The sequence below is a fragment of the Emys orbicularis genome, chromosome 11 (genome assembly GCF_028017835.1).
Source record: "Emys orbicularis isolate rEmyOrb1 chromosome 11, rEmyOrb1.hap1, whole genome shotgun sequence".
Lineage (NCBI taxonomy): Eukaryota > Metazoa > Chordata > Testudines > Emydidae > Emys > Emys orbicularis.
The window spans coordinates 76,461,094-76,485,089 of NC_088693.1; the positions used below are offsets into that span (position 1 = coordinate 76,461,094).

The window sequence follows — 23,996 nt, forward strand, 5'->3', positions numbered from 1 at the left end:
GGCAGATACACAAACACCAGTCGAGAGATGTCAGAGCAGAACTCAGGTCTTCTGGCTCCCAGCTGAGCGCACTGTCCCCTGGGCAGGGAGGGATCTCAGTGAGAGGGAAGTTTCTCTCTCACGACCCTTTCCTCAGAAACATGGTACCCTCGAGCGCGCTGTCATCGGTGGGAACTGACCTCTAGCTGCACCACGGTGTGCTGCTGTTTGGACGTACTCTGGGGGAGCTGGGACACACAAGCCAGGCATCACCACTGGTAGTAAAGCAACGGTGGGCCAGGTCAGGCCCTTAGTGAAAGCCATGCAACCCAGCTGACCTCAAATCAAGCTTTCACTGATATCCGATGCTGTGGAACTGCAGTAGCTTTGCACAGCGTTAACTGATTGGAACGTAAACAATTCTTTGGCAGCACAAGACGACACCCAATCTGCTCTGTAACTCCCACAGCTGTGCTGTCTCTGCAGGGTGATCGGGGATGCAAACAGCAGGGTTCGGTAGGTTGGCACACGTGACTCTGAACACACTACGAGAGCAGACTGTCTTGGTGCCATTCGTACCGAGTCACTTTTCAGAGCAGAGACGCTGGTGGAGAGAGTCGGCACAGAGCTGCGGCACTGGGGCCAGAGTTACAGACGAACGTGAGTACTGCCAACACTCAACCGCAGAACACACCACGAGCAGGAAACGCCAAGTCCTTTTCAAATCCACCCTCCTCGGCTGCTCCAAAGCATTAGCGCACTGCATCGTCCCCCCCTGCCCTCCAAACCCATCCTTCAGAACCCAGACACACTGTTTGGATTGAAATCTGAACTCGTGATGGTAAAAAGGCAAGTTTCCAGGTGCTAATGCACATCCGGAGGAAAGGGGAGGCTTAATAATTCTTTGGACTCTTGGAAACGGAATGAAAGCTGGTCTTGATAACTGAAATTTCAAGGCGTAATGGGCTTTACGGTAATTCAGGGCTGAATCATGATGCCATGGCAGCCAGATAAGGCAGTTGTGCACCCTACTTTCCTGAGCAGGTAGTACAGTAACTGTACTACGTTACAGATGCTTTCCCATTACAACCCAGTGGATCAGGCCGATGGCTGCTAAGAGCATGTGTGTGGTTTTGCAATCTGTACAAACTCCTAAAACAGCCTGCTTCATGTACGCTCGTCTGGAGGGACCCCTGGCTCAGGGCAAGAACAGCAGCAGGCGTGGGCTTTCTATTGCAGCCATACAGCAGTAGGTAACACACAGGGGAGAGATTAGACACTAGCCTGAATAGACAGCCAATTCCTAGCCCAGGGAGTTAACACTGCAAGCCTTCGGGGGTCTGGTTCAAAGGAAAGCTCTAATTCAGTTACCAGTCTCTTCAGATTCTCAGCCAGTTTTCAGATTCCCCGTTGGCTTTTGTTCCAGATCCACTAGTTAAAATGTGTGATACAACCTGACTTACAGGCACGGAACTTCTCCGTGGTTCAGTGCATCAGGGAGACGTGGTCAGGACAGCTGGCACGATCCAGGGTAAGGCACTGGGCTGTCCGCACCTTTCCCAATGGTTTCACTGATGGCACGAGATCGGGGGTGGGGGGAGAGAACCAGCCACAGGATAAAGTTTGTGGCCCAGGAGCACATCACAGAAAACATAAGTTTATGTCAACAAGGTGTTTACTTCCTGCACCTCTGGGCTGACTGAAAAGGGAGAAATCAAGACCCCAAATCACCACTCGTCTTAACCTAGGAAGACCAACTGTCCATTGGCAGAATGACTCCCAACTCCCCCCTGCTCTCTGCTGCCCACTGCAGCAGTAGTGTTTAGCCATGTTTGCTGGGGCCTGTACCTGGAAGGGAAAAGCAAAGCCAAGCCGGAAAGGAATGCCCTTGGGCCCACGGCCTCAGACTCACCCGTTCCCTTCCTGATAGGTGGGGCCTTTCTTCAACTCCACTTCCAAAATCTCCAGATGCCTACATCATTCCAAAGGAGGGGGGAGAGAGAGAGGGAGACACAGTCAGCAGACAACATATCCAGCATACTTCAGTGTTCTGATCAGGGTACTCGACAGCATTGGCTGCTTTGCCCCCTTCCCACAGGAAATAAAACCCAGGCCCCGCATTCTCCTGGTGGAAAGTGATCACCTAGCAACGAGATCCTTCTCTTGGTTGCTGAAAAGGGGATTCACATTTCCGCCTGTCCCAGGGTTCACTTTGGGTCTCACACTGATTCTAACAAGGACTTATAAGCCCAAAGAGTCAGCCGGTCCCACCAGCGGCACAGGCTGTTCACTAACATGACTCAATAAAAAAACCAAAAGGGGAAATCCTGACTCCGAAGAAGTCAATGGGAGTTTTGCAAATAAATTCACTGGGGCCAGGATTTCACCCTGGTTCAGTGCACAGAGGGGGCTTTGGCTAGGAACGAACATTCACAATGGTCACTTGACAATAGTAGCTGGTTAGCCTGTTTCCTCCCCCGTGGCAAGCCTCAGTGTCCAGGGGAGCAGCTGGAGAAGACACGCCCATTAGCAATGGCAGGAGGCGATACTGCCACCTGGGGTCTAGTCTTCCATGAAATTCCTGGACAAACCCCCAGCCATCAAGCACTGGGATAGGGCAGATCTCCTGTGCAACCGTCTGACCTGTTAAGGGAATGGGGGGTGATGAAGAGAGAAGGGTGAGTGCCCATGGGAGTTCCTGTCTGGGCGTGAGGACACTGCACTGCCCACTCTCCCCACCCACCTTGGGGGTTGCTATTTCACAACAGCGGTTGTATCTGGTATGGCGGGAGCCTGGGGCAGGCGCAGGGAAGAGAGACTTCACACATTGAAGAGCAGACCAAAACCACACAATATAATCTATATATTTTTAAAGCTCATGATTTTTGGTCCAATCTCATGATTTGTTGGGGTCAGGCTCATGATTTTTGGACATTTGGGGTGGGTGATCCTGTGTGGTAAATTGCATATTAACTTCCAGCAAGCGATCTGCTAACAGCTGGAACCAAGGTAAGTTCTACACCCCTCTGTGTAAGCAAACCACAGCTACAATACCGAGCCATGGCAGACAGCACTCACCACATCAGTATCCTCGTCCTGCTCCTCACACTGGAGATCAGCTGCCTGGCGATCACCTGTCACTTTCAGATCTGCAATCACCCCCTGTAAGACACACACCAGCAATCACCACCAACAAACAATGCAATACATCATGGGTAGCTTGCGGGAGAGTGTGTTATCAGAGTCCGTTGCCACTTGACAGTGGCCGTTCGCCTGTTAGCTCACTGGCTGGTGGGAAAGGTTCACAGTGTGAATTGCAGGCAGAGACAACCAAAGGCAGCTCCCATTTCAGTTGGCCGGGAATCAAGTCCAAGGAATCTGATTGGGATTCTCCTGCAGTGATGCATTCCCAGTGTAAGTGAATCAGAGCCTGTGCTTAATCACAGTGGCTTGCTAATTTCTTAAACCAGGGCCAACACAGCCACTGCACCCACTACAAATTTCTGGGTTTAATCGAGTTGTTTCTCAGGAGTTCTGTGGTGTGAATTCCAAACACTTCTCACTAATAATAATAATATATGGAGATATACCTATCTCATAGAGCTGGAAGGGACCCTGAAAGGTCATCGAGTCCAGCCCCCTGCCTTTACTAGCAGGACCAAGTACTGATTTTGTCTGAGATCCCTAAGTGGCCCCCTCAAAGACTGAACTCACAACCCTGGGTTTAGTAGGCCAATGCTCAAACCACTGAGCTATCCCTCCACCCCAAGGCTCAGTGTCAAAGCTTTGGGGGAAGGATGGAATGAGCCCATCCTCTCCAACCAGCGAATAGTTGCCTCCTCCTCTCTGCACTGTGTGGGCCACAGCAGAATCAGCTCTTCCCATTCTCAATTGCACTATTGGTCATGCTCTGCTCACACAATGTGCAGTGAGGTGGCTGGCTCTTGAACTGTATTCTCCCTAATTTAAGAAGTCAGCCAATTGCTGTGATGAAGCACAATTAGCCTGGGAAGATATGAAGCCTGTTTGCACACAAATCCAATTTGCCACAGTTTTCTGTTATGTAACCGGCAAGCAGTTAAAGGATTTATTCACCTTGCTTGAAATAATGTTTCCTCACAGCTGTGACCCATCTCACCACAACAGATTTTGAATTTGCCTGCCCCATATTAACCTCCAAAAAAGAAATGGCAGAGTCCCGTCGATTTTCTGAAGGGTTTAGTGCTATTCAAATGCAACTTTTAAGGGCTTGCCTCATATCCACAAAAACCGGACACGGGGTTCATACCGGTTTTAGGGTCATGGTTTACTCAGCTTCCAAACTTTAAATGAACCGCTGACAGGTCTCTCAAGTGTAGGCCGTGAAGAGAGGCTGGAGCAGGGTCAAACGGGCTGCAGTTATCCCGTGGCACAAGCAGGGAGAAAGACCATGCCCATGGAGAAAGACGGCCTTTTTCGTTCCTCATACAAAAAACTCTTCACTGTGAAGTGTAATCTCCCAAATTGACAATAACTGCTCTGTGATCGGAGCGTTTTTGCCATCATGTGTTACAGTGGAATGTGACGAGATACAGTGAATTAGTTACACAACAAAGAACAATGGATTTGGTCAATTCCGATTTGGTTGATTTTTCTGGTGAGATAAAAGCAGATAAAACTGGGAACCTCATTTTTTGTCATAAATTGAGCTCTCAATTATGTCAGGTTTCACACATTCAACAGAAGTATCAGGACAAGAAATGCCAATCGTTTTCCCTCCCTGTACCAAACTCTCAACTGTGCTAAAGAGATGACACCATTCCCACTGGCCAACCTGCTCCAATTGCTAACTAGGTGTCTGACAAGTGTGGTATGCCAGAGATCAAAATTACACAGGAGAAAACACATCTGAACTGTTTCCTAAGAACTATTGTTGACAAAGCATGAGATAATTAAAGTCAGGGTAGGAGCTGCTACCATCCGTCTGGGACGTGGACAGAGATGATCTCATCCTCTTCTCTGCTAGGGCCCAACGCACCCGGGGGCAGAGAGCCAGCACTGTGACTATGCATCACGTCAGTGCCACTCCAACGTGATTTGAGGGCTACAGGCACGTGAGCCTCGGGCCAGTCCTCAGCCCAGGGGGGAATTGCCACCCTAGAGAAGAGGACATCACAAGCTGCATATCTGAAGCTGGCAGCTGACTGTGGTGTCTGTGTGCAGCCAGTGTTCACGTGTGCATCCCCCACACAGCCCTGTCCCTTGCTGATTTTCAATAGCCCACGTGCTTGGAAAGAATGGAGTGCAACCGAGCTCTTCCCCAACCGCCAAGGAATCCAAGGCTCCTAGTGCTTCTCCAGGGCCACATGGTGGGTTGGGGCTCTTCCCTGGGACCCCACACACTGGGCCAGGGCCAGGGCAGGGGCCAGATTAATGGCATGGCGGAGAGGGGGCCTGGCCACCCTGAGTGTTGCTGTGATACCGTGCGCCAGGTCGCAACAACCACAGTGGGGGGACCAGGACCAGCCCCGCAGGAAAGGATCCGCCACCACAGGGTTAATGCAGAGCAGGATCGCTCTCCAACACCCGCCTCCCCACCCCCAGGACTCCCCTCTGCACCAGGCCGGGAGACGGGGACATTGGCCTCGGCCCCATCATGGGCTATTCCGGACCTGCCAGGGCACCAATACAAACTAGAGTTGAGCAGTCATATCTAGCTGCACCTTGGTCAAGCCAGAGGTGGGTGTGAGTATAAAAGGGCTCGGTAGAAATAGCTCTTCTGCATTCACGCATCAGCTTGCCACGGGGCACCTCTCTGAGGTACTGGTGCCTGCTGCGAGGCCGCTCGACTAGAGTGCCAAGGACGGCACCGCGGCCTGCGTCATGCGCGACTGCTGCAAGCTGAATTCCCCCACCACAACCAGCCCTCCTGGCAACAGCAGGCGATGTCGTTTCTGGCTGCGCCTACCCTTTCGCCGCCATTACATGAGGGGATCAAAGGAGGCCACAGCTCGGCCAGTACTCTAATGCAGAACGTCTGCCCACACGTCACACCCTCAACCCCTCCCCCCCGCGCACTCACCTACTCACACAAACTGCCTCCCCCTCCCAGCCACACAACAACCCCTTGGACGTACACCTCCCCTATACATACTGCCTCCCCCTCCCAGCCACACACCAACCCCCTCGGACGTGCACCCCCCCTATACACACCGCCTCCCCTTCCCATCCACACACCAACCCCCTCGGACGTGCACCCCCCTATACACACCGCCTCCCCCTCCCATCGACACACCAACCCCCTCGGACGTGCACCTCCCCTATACACACCACCTCCCCTTCGCATCCACACACCAACCCCCTCGGACGTGCACCTCCCCTATACATACTGCCTCCCCCTCCCAGCCACACACCAACCCCCTCGGACGTGCACCCCCCCTATACACACCGCCTCCCCTTCCCATCCACACAACAACCCCCTCGGACGTGCACCCCCCTATACACACTGCCTCCCCCTCCCATCGACACACCAACCCCCTCAGACGTGCACCTCCCCTATACACACCACCTCCCCTTCCCATCCACACACCAACCCCCTCGGACGTGCACCTCCCCTATACATACTGCCTCCCCCTCCCAGCCACACACCAACCCCCTCGGACGTCCACCCCCCCTATACACACCACCTCCCCCTCCCAGCCACACACCACCACCCTTGGACGTGCATCCCCCCATACACACCGCCTCCCCCTCCCATCCACACACCAACCCCCTCGGACGTGCACCCCCCCATACACACCGCCTCCCCCTCCCATCCACACACCAACCCCCTCGGACGTGCACCCCCCCATACACACCGCCTCCCCCTCCCAGCCACACACCAACCCCCTCGGACGTGCACCCCCCTATACACACTGCCTCCCCCTCCCATCCACACACCAACCCCCTCGGACGTGCACCCCCCTATACACACTGCCTCCCCCTCCCATCCACACACCAACCCCCTCGGACGTGCATCCCCCCTATACACACCGCCTCCACTTACCACCCACACACCAACCCCCTCGGACGTGCACCTCCCCTATATACACCGACTCCCCCTCCCATCCACACACCAACCCCCTCGGACGTGCACCCCCCCTATACACACTGCCTGCCTCCCCACCCCCGCCTCCCATGTGCAACCACCTTCCAACCCGGAGCAGCTCCAGCAGTTGCTGGCGTGGAGGAGTCCTTGGGGAAGAGCTCCACGGTGAGGCAGCAGCTGGAGGCAGGATGGGCAGTACTGGGTGCCTAGCTGGCTCTCCAGCCCACGTCCCTGACGGGGAAGGTGGAGACAGACCTGGGGAAGGTGGAGGGAAGGTGCATCACAAAGCCAGGCAAGGCACAGATCCTACAGTGCCAGCTGGGGGGGATGCAGGGCTCTACTGGCTGAGACGCTGAGGGAGGGAGCTGGGCAGGATGGACACCCAGGCGTCCCCTCCCCCCACACATGCAGGCACAGCCAGGAATGCTGGCAAATCTCCCATCCTGTTCTGAATAAGGCCCCCTTGTAGGGCTCTGATCCAGACCGCTTCACTTCCCTGCGCCCGTATGGAGTGGGTAAGCCCATCCGGGGCCTGGGGCAGAAAGTTATTTGGGGCCCAGCGACCATGGCTGGAAAAAGGGGCCAGCTCGGGCCCTAAACCCTTATTTAGACCCCTCCGGATGGCGCGAGGAGCCGGACTTCAGACACCAGTTTTGACCTCGTTTTTCAATCACTTCTATGCCCAGTGCCTACTCGGGAGACACGGAAACAGACTGGGACTGACCCACTTCGACTTCTTCCTCCTCAGAGCTGGAAAAAGGCTCCCTCAGACCTGTCTCTCTAAACAAACAACTACATCCTAGTGCTGGTTTGATACTGGCCTCCGTTTGTGTTTCTTAACATAACCCACACTTCCTTCCCATTAATTTAGTGTTAACAACTACTGTATACAGGCAAAGCCCAGATTTATACAACTCAGGACAACAAACTCTGCTCCAAAAAGCCACTCCTGGATGATCACCCAGCACCAGACCCCAGCTGCAGAGAGTTCAGCAATCTATCTTCCAGCCATAAGGCTGCATTACGTAACTGCACAATAGCTTGGAATTCTTTGGTCTCCGCTAGGAGAAGATACTGACAAATGATCCACAAACGAGAAGTCACTGAATACCTGCTACACAGGATTTATTAATATTTGCCTGATGATTGATCTCCATTAGGTAACATATGTTCTCCTCTGCTCACTCTGGAAGTTGTCTCTCTCCACTCAGGAAAGTGTCTTCAGAATGAACTATGCAGAGCTGGCTGAATTAACGAACCAAGTCACCCAGCACAGTAGTGTAAAATGTTGCCAACTCCTTTATTAAATGGCTCTCCAAAGAGCTCCAATTGCAGGACACAACCACAGAACTGTACAAGGTGTAGATTTCTGGAGGGAAGTGCTCTGAAGTGGCAGATGAAGAGAATGTAAGATGCTCTGGCTGCGGTGAAGAGAAGGTACAGAATGTTACTAACTGGTGCGTAAGAGAGCTGCAAGGACAGCAGAGAGCTCTTTACACAGGCTGTTCTCATGCCCCACGCCATGCGTGTGTGTTTAACACACACTTGTGTGCACGCACACACTTAGGGAATACATGTTTCAGTAATGCCGTCTGAAGTCCTGATCCTGACACGTCACAGTCACTGGGACAACTCCAGCTGACCTAGACTGGGTGCAGGAGTGATCCCTTCGTTTGCACAAAAGGGCCATTAGAAAGGAAACTACTAGAAACCACTCTGCCTGCTTGCTGCTAAGGCCCCAACTGGGCCCTCGTTCTCCCTCGCAGGGGAGCCTTGCAGCTGTGACATCAATGGTGCTCCCCCGCAATGCAGGGACTGAGCGGCAGGGTCAGGGTAAAGAGGGGAAGGGTCTTGGGATGGGGACCTGGTGGGGATGGCGAGGGGTGGGAAGGGCAGGAGCAGGGAGGACTAAAAGAGATGTATTTGCTTTCAATGAGCCTTCTTGCACCCGCCCGCACTACCCGACTCCATAGTGGGGAACTGCCCTGCTGCCATGGCACCCCACATGCCCCACCCCGCCCGCAGTGACACCCTGCTTGCCATGACACCCCAACATGTCCTGCCACGCCCTGCCTTGCCGCCATGACACCCCACCATGCCCCATCCTGCCTGCAGTGACGCCCTGACCACCATGACACCCCACCATGCCCCACCCCGCCCACAGTGACACCCTGCCCGCCATGACACCGTAACATGTCCTGCCACGCCCTGCCTTGCTGTCATGACACCCCATGTCCATGCCCTGCCCCGCCCACAGTCACGCCCTGCCCTGCCCGCCATGACACCCCGCCCCGCCTGCAGTGACACCCTGCCCTCCATGACACCCCAACATGTCCTGCCACGCCCTGCCTTGCCGCCATGACACCCCACCATGCCCCATCCTGCCTGCAATGACGCCCTGCCCGCCATGACACCCCATCATGCCCCGCCCACAGTGATGCCCTGCCCGCCATGACACCCCATGTCCCGCCCACAGTGATGCCCTGCCCACCATGACACCCCATGTCCCGCCCACAGTGACGCCCTGCCCTGCCCGCCATGACACCCTACCATGCCCCACCCCGCCCACAGTGACGCCCTGCCCGCCATGACACCCAACCATGCCCCACCCCGCCCACAGTGATGCCCTGCCCGCCATGACACCCCACCATGCCCCGCCCCGCCCACAGTGATGCCCTGCCCGCCATGACACCCCATCTCCCGCCCACAGTGACGCCCTGCCCGCCATGACACCCTACCATGCCCCACCCCGCCCACAGTGACACCCTGCCCGCCATGACACCCCATGTCCCGCCCACAGTGACGCCCTGCCCTGCCCGCCATGACACCCACCATGCCCCGCCCTGCCCAGCAGTGACACCCCACCCCTGGCAGAGACACCACATCCTGCACCTGCAGTGACCCCACGCCCTGCCACGCACCCGCAGTGACGCCACGCTTGCTAGCGATCTCTTGAAATGGAAAGAATTTATTTGTAACCCCTAAAACGGGTACTTGTGGGGAAAAAAGCAACCTCAGACCATTCTGCAGCCTCCTCCTCCTGGCCTTGGGCCAGAGTCTGCTCTTAGTGACTGGTAAAAATCCATGCAAATTTCACCGGGGGAAGTGAAAGCAGGCCCCAATCCTCAACCCCTTCCCCCCCCACTGGCAGGGTCTGACACCAGGGATTGGGGTGGAGTGCAATATGCAAATGCTAAATGAAATAATAAAACAATCCCACCAATACAGACATTAGAATTAAGTCAGCGTGTCAGAGATCTATGTGCAGAACTCCTCTGGTGGAAATGCCTCCTCCCCACAGAGTATTGCCCCCTTTTCCTCCCCTAACCCTCACCATAATGCACTCGCATGCCAGGCGCACAGTGTCCCCGCTGAGGTTTGACATCCACAAAAGGCAGGCAGGCAATGGGGAGCTGTGGGGTCCATTTCTGTGTCTTGGGCCTGAGACCAAAGGTAAAAATGTGGCCCCTTAGCCTGCCAGGGCAGAAGTGAGAACTAGCTCCCAGGCCCTAGAGATAGCCTGCAGTACCAGTGCAAACAGGCAGCGGAAGAGCTGAATGCCCGTGCCCCACTGCCCTGGGCAGTGACCAACTGGTCAGAGCACTTCCAGCTTGCCCTGGTGACACACAAACCAAGCAGAGCTCAAAGGAAAATGGAAACATTTGATGCAATATTGGGGCAGATCACCATGGCCCCATTGACGACAATTTACACCAGCTGAGGATCTGCCCCATTGGGCCCAGAGCTCCTCTGTCTTGCTAGATGCTGCCCTGGGCCTTCCTTGGCTCATCTAGCCTAGTACACAACCGGTGGAATTCAACTTCTGGATTAACACAGCACGCCCGTGCTCAGATTCTCCGCTCTCCCTACAGGCCACGCCTATCTGTGCACAAATTCACATTCTGAGATCCCAAGGCCAGAAGGGACCATTGTGATCGTCTAGTCCAGGGGTTGGCAACCTTTCAGAGGTGGTGTGCCGAGTCTTCATTTATTCACTCTAATTTAAAGTTTCGCGTGCCAGTCATACATTTTAATGTTTTTAGAAGGTCTCTTTCTATAAGTCTATAATATATAATTAAACTATTGTTGTATGTAAAGTAAATAAGGTTTTTAAAATGTTTAAGAAGCTTCATTTAAAATTAAATTAAAATGCAGAATCCCCCGGACTGGTGGCCAGGACCCAGGCAGTATGAGTGCCAATGAAAATCAGCTCGTGTGCCGCCTTCGGCACACGTGCCATAGGTTGCCTACCCCATGTCTAGTCTGACCACCTGTACCACCCAGGCCAGAGACCTGCCCCACAGTCATTGCTAGAGCAGACTGGATATTTGTCTAAACAATCGGGATTTAAAAAGTGCCAGTGCTGGAGAAATCACTACAACCCTTGGGAAATTGTTCCCAGGCTTAATTACTGTCACTGTTATACGTTTACACCTTATTTCCAGCCTGAACTTGTCTGGCTTCAGCTTCCAGCCACTGGATCGGGCTGTACATTTCTCTGCTAGGCGGAAGAGCCCATTATCAAATATTTGTTACCCATGGAGGTGCTTATAGACTAGAATCAAATCACCCCTTAACCTTCTCTTTGCTATGCTAAATAGATTGAGCTCCATGAGTCTATCACTATAAGGCCTATTTTCAGTGAGCGCGAAGATGGGACTCCAGCTGCATTACACAGACTTGAGACCAGACTTTTGCTCCTGTTCATGTCTGGCACTGAAATCCCCCAGCCCCCATGAATGGGTTGTGAAGCAGTTGCTGTGGGACGCATGATGATGCACTGCCTTATTGTAAAACTCACAGCCAGGCTGGCATTTCCTCAGCCAGGCTGCCAATCTTTTGATCCTGAAAGGACACATTCGGGGGGAGGAGCTCAGTGGGTTGAGCATTGGCCTGCTAAACCCAGGGTTGTGAGTTCAATCCTTGAGGGGGCCATTTAGGGATCTGGGGTAAAAATCTGTCTGGGGATTGGTCCTGCTTTGAGCAGGGGGTTGGACTAGATGACCTCCTGAGGTCCCTTCTAACCCTGATATTCTATGATAGGAATGTAAACCCCTCCCTCACTAGCTTCCAGGACAACTCTGAATCCACTCTGAAGCACGGGCACCTATCTAGGAGGCTCTTTCTGTGGTCGGTTTGAGAACCTCTCTCACCTGGCTCTATGCTGCCCGGCTGCCTCCAGGCAAGGAAGAGGAAACTCCCAACAATTCTCATATCCCTATAGCACTCTGCACTAGCAGTCCCATTGCCCTGCCCCAGTCAGTCACTGCGGAGAGAATCGGCGTCCGTGCGGCAGCATGCATGCAGTCCTCTCCAGTAGGGACACGTGCGCCATTGAACTCCATGGTTTCAATTCTTCAGCCCATTCGTTACTCTTGCTCAATCCTCAGAGTCCTAGGAACTAACACTGACCCCAACTCCCATTACTTTTAAATATTGGAGTCGTTTTAATTGGGAGTGCAACATATCTTCTGTGTGTGTCTATGACAAGCATCATTATGGGCCACCGTCCAAGACTAACCCTAAAATCTCCAGCCAGACAAGCAGGAGCCTCTGCAGCATGATGGCTGTAGCTGACTCAGACACACTTTGTGGGCCAGCCGCTAGAAGGGGACACCACACATACCCCAGCATACTCCTCGCACTTGAGGGCTGGATTCGAATCGCTCGCTTGCGACCGGACGCTAAGAGACAATGGTGTTTCCAATTCATTCTGCTGCTTTATGTCTCGTCAGCGGGTCAGTTTCTTGACATGGCTACGCAAACCGCTGTGCCTCAAGAGAATTACTCAGAACCACAGCTCCTGGACGGGGTTACCAGCCACAGAGAGCAGGAGGGCCAAAGGTTCGCTACAAATGCATTTGGCTTAAGAGGATCCCAAATGGCTTTTGCTTGTGTGACTGCAGTTTGGTTTTCTAGCTGATGTTGGGGGAAAAGCAATCTCCAGTGACCGAGGAGAGCATCCAGCGTCTCTGTAAGGCTCCACACCAACACCTTTGAGTGTGAGAGACGGGCTGTGGACTGAGTCACTGACTCCTGGTGCTTGGGGGGAACATCTATGGGGCAGGACACGGGGGTAGGAAGATGGCAGTGGAAGAAAAATCTGTTTGGTAGGAGATCTGTGGCTGCTTGAGGAGGGTGGAAATGTAGACCCCATGAAAACCAGCCAAGCCTGTTCCAATTCAACAGCATTGGTCCAATGGGTCAGTATGTTCTAGGACTTACATTGAGCATGGCAGCTAATGCTCTAACCGAACCAATCCAGGCGCCCCTGGCCACTCCTGTGGTCAGCTCTAGAGTCTGCCAGGTTTTGTGCTCTGGGCTGGCACTAGCTTCTTCCCACTTTACATGGAGAGTGCCTGGGGGACAGGTGTTGGCAGCTGGATGGCTGCACAAGCCCACAGGTAGGCTGGGGATCCCCTGTGGGCAAGGTAACTGGTCTCTGGGACATACCAGAGACCCTGCTTTGGGGCCAGTACATGGCAATTTTGAATTCAGAGAGGCCCCAGAGAGTTAAAAGATTCACTTGTCTAGCTGTACTGCAAGCCTTAGCATGTCCATTAATTACACGCAGGCAGCACTAGCAGAACCCAGGCCAGGCGATAGCCAGGTGTCGGAGAGAGGTGGAATTGAGTCGTTTACACTTTTGTGGAGGGTTATTCCAGCTGAATTCTCCTTACACTCCACTTGTGTACACAATCCCTGAGCAGGAGGCAGCGCTGGTCAAGACGCTCACACAGGGAAGAGCACCTCATGCTGATGCGTTCACGGATAAATGCTCCTTGTCCTAGCTCAATAGCACATGATTCATCATCATCATCTAAACCTAACCAAGGATCTGGCACAAGGAAACACTGATTGAACAGTGTGAAAGGCTTTCTGCTAGCAAGCATGAGTCTCGCTTTCATGTGCTCCCCAAGTGCTCAGTTACAACACTCTACCGGCTTTTTTGTCTCCTAATTATCGTCTCAACTCACAGTCAGTAACATGAATAAAACGTGGTTATGTAGAAACCTTCCCCCTGCTGGAACCCAATCTCACCTGCTCAGACAGCATTCCTGAAACCGTACGAAGAGCCGTGCTACAGCCTGAATGATTTGGGGATGGGACACGTCAAACCAGCTGCCTTGACATGCACCATTCAAACCACACCAAAGTACACACAGCTTTGAAGATACTGATGCTGGCTGGTGTTCACAGATTCATACAATCGTAGATTCCAGGGCCAGAGGGACCACTGTGATCATCTTGTCTGACCGCCTGTATAACACTGGGCAGAGAGCTTCCCCAAAATAATACCTACAGCAGATCTTTTAGAAAAACATCCAATCTTGATTTTAAAATGGTCAGTGATGGAGAATCCACTATGACCCTTGGTCATGCTGTTCCAGTGGTTAATTACCCTCACTGATAAAAATGTACACCTTATTTCCAGTCTGAATTTGGCTAGCTTCAACTTCCAGCCATTATATCTTATACTTTTCACTGCTAGATGGAAGAGCCCATTATGAAATATTTGTTCCCCATGCAGGTACTTACAGACTGTAATCAAGTCACCTAAACTAAAGAGATTGAGCTCCATGAGTCTATCACTCTAAGGCAGGTTTCCTAATCCTTTAACCATACTTCTGGCTCTTCTTTGAACCTCTCCAATTCATCAACATCCTTCTTGAATTGTGGGCACCAGCACTGGATACAGGATTCCAGCAGCAGCTGCACCAGTGCCAAATACCGAGCTAAAATAACCTCTCTCCTCCTACTCGAGATTGCCCCGTTTATGCATCCAAGGTTCACATTAGCTCTTTTGCCCACAGCATCCCACTGGGAACGCATGTTCAGCTGATTATTCACCACAACCTCCAAATCTTTTTCAAAGTCCCTGCGTCCCAGGATAGAGTCCCCCATCCAGTAAGTATGGCCTATGTTCTTTGTTCCTAGAGGTATACTTTTACATTTAGCCAGATTAAAATGCACATTGTTCACTTGAGCCCAGTTTACCAAGCAATTCAGATTGCTTTGAACCAGCGACCTGTCCTCTTCATTATTCACCAGTCCCCCAATTTTCGGGTCATCAGTGTGTTTGACACCTTCTGTTGCTCCAGCAACACAGCCCAGTCACCCCCCCCCCCCCCCCCATGGGCCGTGTCTATTCCAAGCTCTTTCGGGGAAATGTCCCCCTGGTGCAGCATTACCAGCAGCAGGACGGCAGGAGCACTGATAAAGGTGGTGCCAGTCACCTCGATTTTGACGACATGTCGACAATTCTAGTTTGCACTGGTGGTTCTTTGCGTGACTCCACAGACCAGTTCGGGAAGAATAACAGAGCCGTTTGTCTAGCTCTCTTGATGGAGTTGCCCGTTGTTTCTGTGCCTGGTGCGGTGCTTCCAGCTGCTCCATGTAATTCTTCTTAAAGTCCCGGCCACCCTGCAATGTGATCACTCGCTGGTTCCCCACAGGGCGAGGCAAACGTTTGCTTCGCTCGGGAGCATGATTCTGAAGTCATTTATTTGATCTAGTTTTTGCCTGAATTAAATTAAGTAAAACTATTTTCCATTTTTTAAACTGAACTGTAATTAATGCGTTTCAACTTCATGAATGCCCACCTAGCTGCCACACAGACAGGGGCTACAAATCATTGAGCATTGGCCTGCTAAACCCAGGGTTGTGAGTTCCATCCTTGAGGGGGCCACTTAGGGATCTGGGACAAAATCAGTACTTGGCCCTCCTAGTGAAGGCAGGGGGCTGGACTCAATGACCTTTCAAGGTCCCTTCCAGTTCTAGGAGATAGGATATCTCCATTAATTTATTTAATTTATTTATTTTATTTATAAATCCGCATCCTTCCTCAGATTCAATGAGAAGCAAATAAACCTTCAACTTTCCCCCAGCTCCTTAGAAGCAGTAAGCCCATTGGCGATACTATATATTCAGTGCCTAGTTCACTGGCACCAACCCCAGAGGGCCAGACAGCTGAAGGAGAAATGCCACCCAGGTTTGATCTCAGTGGGAGGCACAAAGCATACCACAAATACAAGGGTCGCTAGCCCCATAAATTTGGAAATTAACTTGAAGATGAAAAGTTAGTTATTTCCACTTCATCTGTCACTCTGGATGAGACACTGGAATAAATATTTGGATTCACTTTAACAGCACAGAGAAGTCTCCGTAGAAACAAACTTCAACAGAGGCAATGCTAATAAAAAAAGAAGTAATCCCCCAGAGCCCAGCAACTCTGAGAACCAGCGTGAAGGCACTGATCTAGAATGTTTTCCTTGCGATGGTTTAGGTAATGATCACACTGCTTTCTGCACTTTATAAGCTGCTTCAGGGGATGCAGCTGCACCATCCTTCCTGGTCAAAGACAGTCACAGATTAACGCTCCTTACCTTTTTTCATTTTTGACTCCAAATCAATAATCTATTACTAAACACCCTGCCTGAAATCTCTGCTCAGGGTTTCTCCTCTAAATGGCTGCTCATTGGGAGCATGCTGCAAATGAAGGCAGTGGAATCGTATTCCAGGCAACATTTAAACAGAGGCTGCTTAGCCAGGCTGGTATCTTTCCCCAGTTTCACTATATCAGAAAGTCTTCCCAGATTGGAGTCCTTGCTAACACAGCGTTATGGGGGAGAAGATATGGCCCCTTAACATTCATAAAACATTAGAACTTACTAACAGTAAACCCCCAACTAGGCTAACTCAGGAATTCATCATTAAATTTCTGGCAGTGCCCATAACACTGGGACACGTCTCTGGCTAAATTCCATGTGAGAAGATAGACCATACTTACGTGATGGGGGACTCTTTCAAAATCATGGGTTCCCAAGAAAAAGATGTGGGGGTCTTGGTGGACAATCAGCTGAACACAAGCTCCCAGTGTGATGCTGTGGTTAAAAGAGCTAATGCAAACCTGGGATACATACACAGGGGAATCTTGGATAGCAGCAGAAAGGTTATTTTACCTCAATATTTGGCACTGGTGCGACCGCTGCTAGAATCCTGTGCACAGTTCTGGTGTCCACAATTCAAGAAGGATGTTGAAAGTGGAGAGGGTTCAGACAAGAGCCATGAGAATGGGGGGAGGGATAGCTCAGTGGTTTGAGCATTGGCCTGTTAAACCCAGGGTTGTGAGTTCAATCCTTGAGGGGGCCACTTAGGGATCTGGGGCAAAATCAGTACTTGGTCCTGCTAGTGAAGGCAGGGGGCTGGACTCGATGACCTTTCAAGGTCCCTTCCAGTTCTAGGAGATAGGATATCTCCATTAATTTAATTTAATTTAATAAGGATTAGAAAACATGCCTTGTAGTGACTATGCTCACTGAGTCTATCTATGTAGCTTAACAAAGAGAACGCTGAGGGGTGGCTGTAAGTATTTCCATGGGGAACAAATCTTTAATAACTGGCTCTTCAGTCTGGCAGAGAAAGCTCTAACACAATCCAATGGCTGGAAGTTGAAGCTAGACAAATTCAGACTGGGAAAAAAGCATATTTTTTTTTAACAGTGAGTAATTAGCCATTGGAACAATTTACCAAGGGGTATGTCCATCACTGACCATTTTTAAGTCAACATCGGCTGTTTTCCTAACAGCTCTGCTCTAGGAATTACTTTGGGGCAGGTCTCTGGCCTGTGCTGTACAGGAGGTCAGACTGGATGAGCACAATGGCCACACCAGTGTGTGCATCCTGCCATTGCTGTGTACAACAGCACAGCATCCCGCTGTAATCCATCTATGCAACAAGGCGGGTTATGTCTCCCACTGAGAGGCACTACACAAATTCTTCCAGCTTAGGGCACGTCTACACTACAAAATTAAGTCAACTTAAGTTAAGTACAGCCACTACAGTAATTACTGTGGTTTTTCATGTCCACACTACCCTCCTTCTCTCAGTGGTGTGCATCCTCGCCAGGAGCACTTCCACCCACTGAAGTGAAGCACTGACAGCTGGCTCCCCTGCCCCCCGCTCAAGCTGTCAGCCCCATGGCGGGGGAGGGGCCACTCCAGCTCTGAACCCCATGCGGGGTTGCCAGCCAGGTGATGTAAATAATGCAGTGTCTACATGGACACTGCATTGCCATGACTACACCACCCTAAGTGCTAGGCCTCTCGCAGAGGTGGAGTTATTAGCTCGGTGTACTGGGCGACTTACATCTGCGGGAGCGACACTGTAGTGTAGACACGTATAGAGTTAGGTCAAGGTAAGCTGCCTTGTGTCGACCAAACGCTGTAGTGTAGACTAGGCCTTAGATTGGGAACTGTGTCCAAAGCAGCCTACGCTATGGATATCCCCCCCGCCCCCTCGAGCGACTGCATGGTAAGGCCATAAAGAGTTAACCAGGCATAGAACAGGCATTTGCCCAGTGCGTTTCCCCACTCCCACTGATTACCCAGAAGGAATTCTTTTTGCTAGTTATTGAACAATAAAATAACTAATGCCCAATTGTCCGACTGCCCCATTCCCGTCTAGTGGGATTTAGCCCTGGATTGTCAGCATCTCTATGGGAGTCAGGCACCTGAGTTACACAGACGGTCAGACCAGATGAGCAGAATGGCCCCTTCTGACCCTAAATCTGTGAGACACACCTTCTGTTGGGGGTGTAGGGAGGAGCTGGCTATACCATGGGGATTTTCCCAGGCCTCTAGGAGGCTCGTCCCAGGGTGGGCTTGTGGGTGGGTATTAAGGGGGCTTTGAGCCACCTTTGTCCGTGCTTGATCCTGGGTTGCTCCAAGGACTGGAGAAGCCCTGGGGTGACTTAGATAGCCCCGGAGCCCTGTCTGCTTTAGGGCAGCCTCTGTGGGCTGCCCCAGGTATGCAGGCCAGGGTGCTGCAGCCCACCAGAGCACGCCCCCTCCACCAGAACTCAGGAAGTCCCTGGAGGGCAGCCTTCCAGCTGCTTCTGCAGTGCTTGCACTGGGGGAATCCTCCTACAGCCAGCTACTGGGGCTTTAGGGCCCCATGACACCTCTCCAGCCCATACGCCTGGTGCACAGGGACCAGAATAGGGGTGAGCATCTCACTCCCTTAGGCTTCCTTTGAAAATCCCATCCTATAGCACTACGCAGCTGGGACCGCTCCATGAATCTGAACCGGGGCAGGTTTCCTGTGAATGGCATCCCTCAGCATCTCCCGCCAGCACTGCCAACGCTCACTTCGGACAGTGGCTGGAAAGTATCAGTCAGCAACTCCAGTGACAGTTGCTGGGGAGACGTATTGTGTGTTTGTATTAACACCCTTCTGAACCCTGCGCCCTTCACCAGCGTAAAGCTTTCTCCCCACAGCACTGTGGGCCAGCTCTGGGGAGGGACAGTTCCTGGTCTTTTAGGAGAAATTCATGAACATCCTTTTTCTCTCACATGCTGTTTTTCTGCTCTAGAACCCTTGTTTTCCAAATTGATCATGCTTTTGCACTGAACAAGCAAACACCTGCCACCTACCAGGAATACTGGGTTCAAGGCTCTTACTAAAACGTGAAAGATTAACTTCCCCACTCCAGGGCAACCTGAGAACAAGCAGGCTGACCAATAATTATTAACTGTTCTGGTTCCCTAGGGAACTTTAGTGACCTCCCTCCCTCCCCGCATTAAGTCTCTTGGGTCTGAACTGTAGCAATTATAGTCACTAGTTCAAATAATTTTTAAACTTAGAAACAAGGGAACTTTGTGATTCTATGATTTGTGAGACTAGTAAATTTAAAAACAATCAATCATAGTTTTTCTTAGCATATGTTGTTCCTGTACAATTGTGTGCTGGGTGAAAGGAGTTCAATCTAAGACAAAATTCTAACTGCAAGCACTACTGGTTGTTAGAAACAACTGTGCTCTGTTCTCAAGGTAATGTTTCCACGTAGGTTTAAAAGAGTTTCATTTACAACATTGTATAACCCTGTTAAAATGCCATCAGTTTTAAAAACATGTCTCCACTAATCACCTGCTCTCCTTGCTTGTCTATGTATTTGCAACTATCTTGGCAAATAGTCAAATATCTGATAACAAAGATAGACTTTGGTGCCATTAAAATTTTCCAGCTAACACATAATATTTTATCAGCCAAGCCAACAGGCAGCAAAGGAGAAGTATTTTTAGAAGAGCGCAGATTCAAACGGCTCTTCACGATAGGGCATGCACTCGTTCTGTCAGAGACTTGGAAAGCAGTGCTGGGTGCTGCGGAAATAGAGCACTGCCACTGAATCCCACTTGCATTCCATTCCACACGCTAGTGCTCCCATTCTTGGAAATGATACGCAAACTTTCCCATTGTAAACGATTTCTGAGAAATGCAGATACATGCTCTCCCAGGAGTGTTCACTAGGACATTGCCACAGCCTGTTAAATATAATACCCTTTTGACCCCCAAATCTAGGCAAAGCCCCACCAATGAGGACCACGTCTGGGCCAAGTTTCAGGGTTTCACCTTCAGCTTTTTTGCTGTAGTCCTGTTAAAAAAGGAATTAAACAAAAAAACAAGTTACACCCCTCACTATCTCTCTCTCTCACACACACACACACGCACGCTCTCCCTATCCATTTTATGCTCCTGATTTCATTGGAGCCTGTGATTTTGGGCTGTGGGGGACTTACCTGGTATTTATCTGGATCAGCCCCTCCAGCCTGAGCCACAAAGAGCCCAGACCCATCCTCCAGTTCCATCTCATCGGGAGAGCGCTCAAACCGAACCCGGCGAAACTCCTCACAGTTCAGGTACAGAACCACCTCGTCATCCTCCACGCTGATGGCAAAGCGAGTCCACTCATTCGCTAGAGAAGGCACGGAGAATGTTGCAGCTGCATACGAGCTCTCGGAGCCCGGCTCCGTGTAGTAGAAGATGATCTGTTGCTTCCTGTCGTGCACTGCGGAGAGCTTCACTCCAACATAGATGACCGTCTGCGAGGCATCTGTGATGGCAAAGAGCACGCCGGCCTTGTCGGTGGTGGGCTGAACATGGAAAAGGAGTGAGAAGTCTCTATAAAAGGGGCTAGACAGGTGGTACCGGGCCACTTGACCGGTGTTGGCATCCGGCCCGAAGACATAGGCGAGAGTGTTGTCGGGGCCATTGACTTTGGTTATTTGCTCCGGTGGGGGATCTCCGATCAGCTGCAAAAGACTGACTTCTGTGCTGAAATGTTCTGTAAGAGAAGAAAACAGAGATGTCAAAAACAAGCACATAATGGTTCAATGCAACAGCGGGACACGCCCCTTCAGAGCCTCGGATGGGAAGATGTCAACGCTGAGTGCACCAGAACCACAGGCCTTTACTGCCCACAAACGCCACCCACAAGAGATCACCTTGTATGCTGACGCCAACAGGGCTCTGTGCAGATACACAGATTGAGCCACGCGTGTGCTGCTGCCGGGGTAGGGCCCGTGTAGGGGTAGGACGATTGGAGCAGAGCACAACGGCTACAGTGCTAACCGGTCACATCAGGAGTAATACTAGTTCCTAGGCTCCCCTTCCTCACTGCAGTCTGCACTGCTCCCAGGCGTCAGGGTTGGGAGTTACTGAGATGCACGGCATCTTATTATCTGACTGGCCAGAACGCTGGGTGAGTATTTTAAAAGTGCTGTTGTTCTTCTGAAGGTGTAACATAGTGACTGTAGCTTTAGGCCGAAAGGTTCACACTCCCATCTCTGCTCATTCGTTTCTGGCATAAACTGAATTAACCCTGGTTGGTTCTGTAGCTGGTTAGCCTGGACTTTTTAAACAATGTCTTTCATGGGTAAGATTGTACTCTGGTGCACTGGTGTTAGTGGCTGGATAAATCTGATCTGAACTAGGGGCACTGGACTGTGTATGTTAGGCCACCTGGCAATGAGGCGGTACATGGGGCTAGCTAGCCTGGCAGAATCACTGAGAGTTCTCTCCCAAAGATGAAGACAATCAGTGAGGCAAACGAGGTTTATATGGCCCTCTTTCTGATCACATTCCTTTACGTCCACCACACAGGTAACTCTCCTACATGCCTTCGCTGTGGTGGGAAATACCACCTCTGGAACAGAAACGAGAAGCCAATCACATCAGGAGCAAGTGTGTTATCGAAGCGGGAGATACATTTTGTGTTTCTGTGCCTAGGATCTGAGACAAGCAGACCCTACCACAGCAGACCATTAACAGCGGTTATACAGAGCCACAATTATTAGGAGCTTTGCAGGCAAAGGCATTGAGGTCTGTGGTGGGGTGTCTGCCCCACCCCCATGCTAGAAGGGGCTGCAGCAGGCCAGTGCGCCTGTGCAGCCCAGCAGCCAATAAGAGAAGGGCTTATTGGGAGCCAATCAGGGCCCGGATTGGAGACAGCCAATCAGGGCCAGGCTCAGCCCTATAAAAAGGTTGCTCTGAGAGAGGAGAGTCAGTCTGTCCCAGACCTTCAGGGAGGAAGGTCTGTCTCCTGAGCAGGAGACCAGCATCCAGGACAGCGCAGTGCTGGGCAGGCTCAGGGAAGCAGAGTGGAGCTTCAGCCTGATTCCTGCCAGTCTGCCGGCCCTGAGTAGAAGGGCCTAGAGGGTGCAATGGGGTCAGAGGGGAAGTGACCCAGGGAAGGCTGAAGGCAAGGGGAGAGAAGGAGGACCGAGAGGCTGCCATTAGAGGGTCCCTGGGTCGGGACCCAGAGTAGCGGGCGGGCCTGGGTCCCCCCCTTACCCCCTTGTGCTGCACCAGGCCGCGGAGCAGTGGCCGAGTCAGGCTGCAACCTGCCCCCTGACGTAAGAGGGGCTAGACTTGGGGGTTGTGGCAGGCCGCTGAGGCCAGTGCAAAGACGCAGGCCGCTGAGGCCAGTGCAAAGACTCCTGTTAACCCCCCCCCCCCCAGAAGGGGGTGTGGGTGGACTAAGGGGCACTGCCGGAGGGCAGTGGTCTGGAAGAGGACGCCGCAAGCCGGAGAGCGACGCGGGTCTACACGCCAACCAAGGGCGAGACAACGGGCGGGACACCACCAGAAGAGGGCGCTCCACTGGACTGAGCTAATTCCCGAGACCACCAGTAGGAGGCGCTGCGGTGGTGAGTCCCAACCCCATCACAAGGTCCAAGGAGCATGTTACATTTTGAGAGCCCCGTTCAAACACTGCACATGAAGTGTGCTCTGCTGAATCAGGGCCTAAGTTAACTGGGTAAACTTTTTGTTCCCACAACAAAAGAAAGTACAGTATGTTACATAAAAACCAGAAGAGAGGTGCGAGGGGCTCACACCCCCTTTGGTACAGACAGGCAGTGCTGGTGTGGTTCAGCCAAAGTTTTTAATCAAAGGCTTTATTTGGGATCTCCCCCTTGTGCTGTCCTGCATTACTGAAGGAGGCTGGTAGCTTCAGATAATGAGAGTTGGATGTGAGGTGTGTTACACGTTAGGGTCACCAGCTGTCCGGTGTCTCTCCTGACCTCAGAGGAGATGGAGTGGGCTAGAGAGGCAACTAACGCACTGAGTCCAGGAGAGAGAGACTGCGCCAGCAGTGAGCAGTCAGAGCATGACAGCCTGAGGGGTGCTGTGCTTGGATCCATACAGGAATGCGCTCATGCTTGTGACAGACAACAGAAGCTTATTCTCCAGCTACACTTGCCAAACTTGGCCCAGCGAGTCCAGTAACACCTGTCCACCCCCGTCTTTCCCATTTCCTTCCTCTGCTTGTAGTGTTTAGTTCCCATACGGGGCAGCGGGGACTGTTTCCAGTGGAAATGCCACAGCACAGCCAAGGGCGAGATGGAAGCAGGCAGCATGTAGAGATGGAATTCATACAAATGACAAACGTGCCTCCTTTCTCTGCAGTTCGAGGCTTGGAGTGCCAGCCGGCACATACATAAATATTACTAATTATTCTTCCTTATAGCAACCAATGGTTACAGTTCATACAAATTATACAAGAGAATAGAGCGGAGTCCAAGAAACACCTGCTGCCATCCATGCCTGGCCTGCCACCACTACCCCGGAAACGCTGCCTTTCTCCAGCAGCCCAGGGTTTTAATCAGCAGAG

The 23,996-nt window shown here is 51.8% G+C and overlaps 1 protein-coding gene across 1 annotated transcript in view; it reads right to left on the reverse strand.

Moving 5' to 3' along the window:
- Positions 1-23,996, reverse strand: part of COL18A1 (collagen type XVIII alpha 1 chain) — a 105,588-nt gene that overhangs the window by 54,352 nt on the left and 27,240 nt on the right. The window contains exons 2-4 of the mRNA XM_065413419.1: positions 20,623-21,167; positions 3,058-3,141; positions 1,892-1,951 (exon numbers count right to left, since the gene is read on the reverse strand). Of these exons, the coding sequence (XP_065269491.1) occupies positions 1,892-1,951; positions 3,058-3,141; positions 20,623-21,167 (689 nt within the window). The remainder of the gene's footprint in view (positions 1-1,891; positions 1,952-3,057; positions 3,142-20,622; positions 21,168-23,996) is intronic.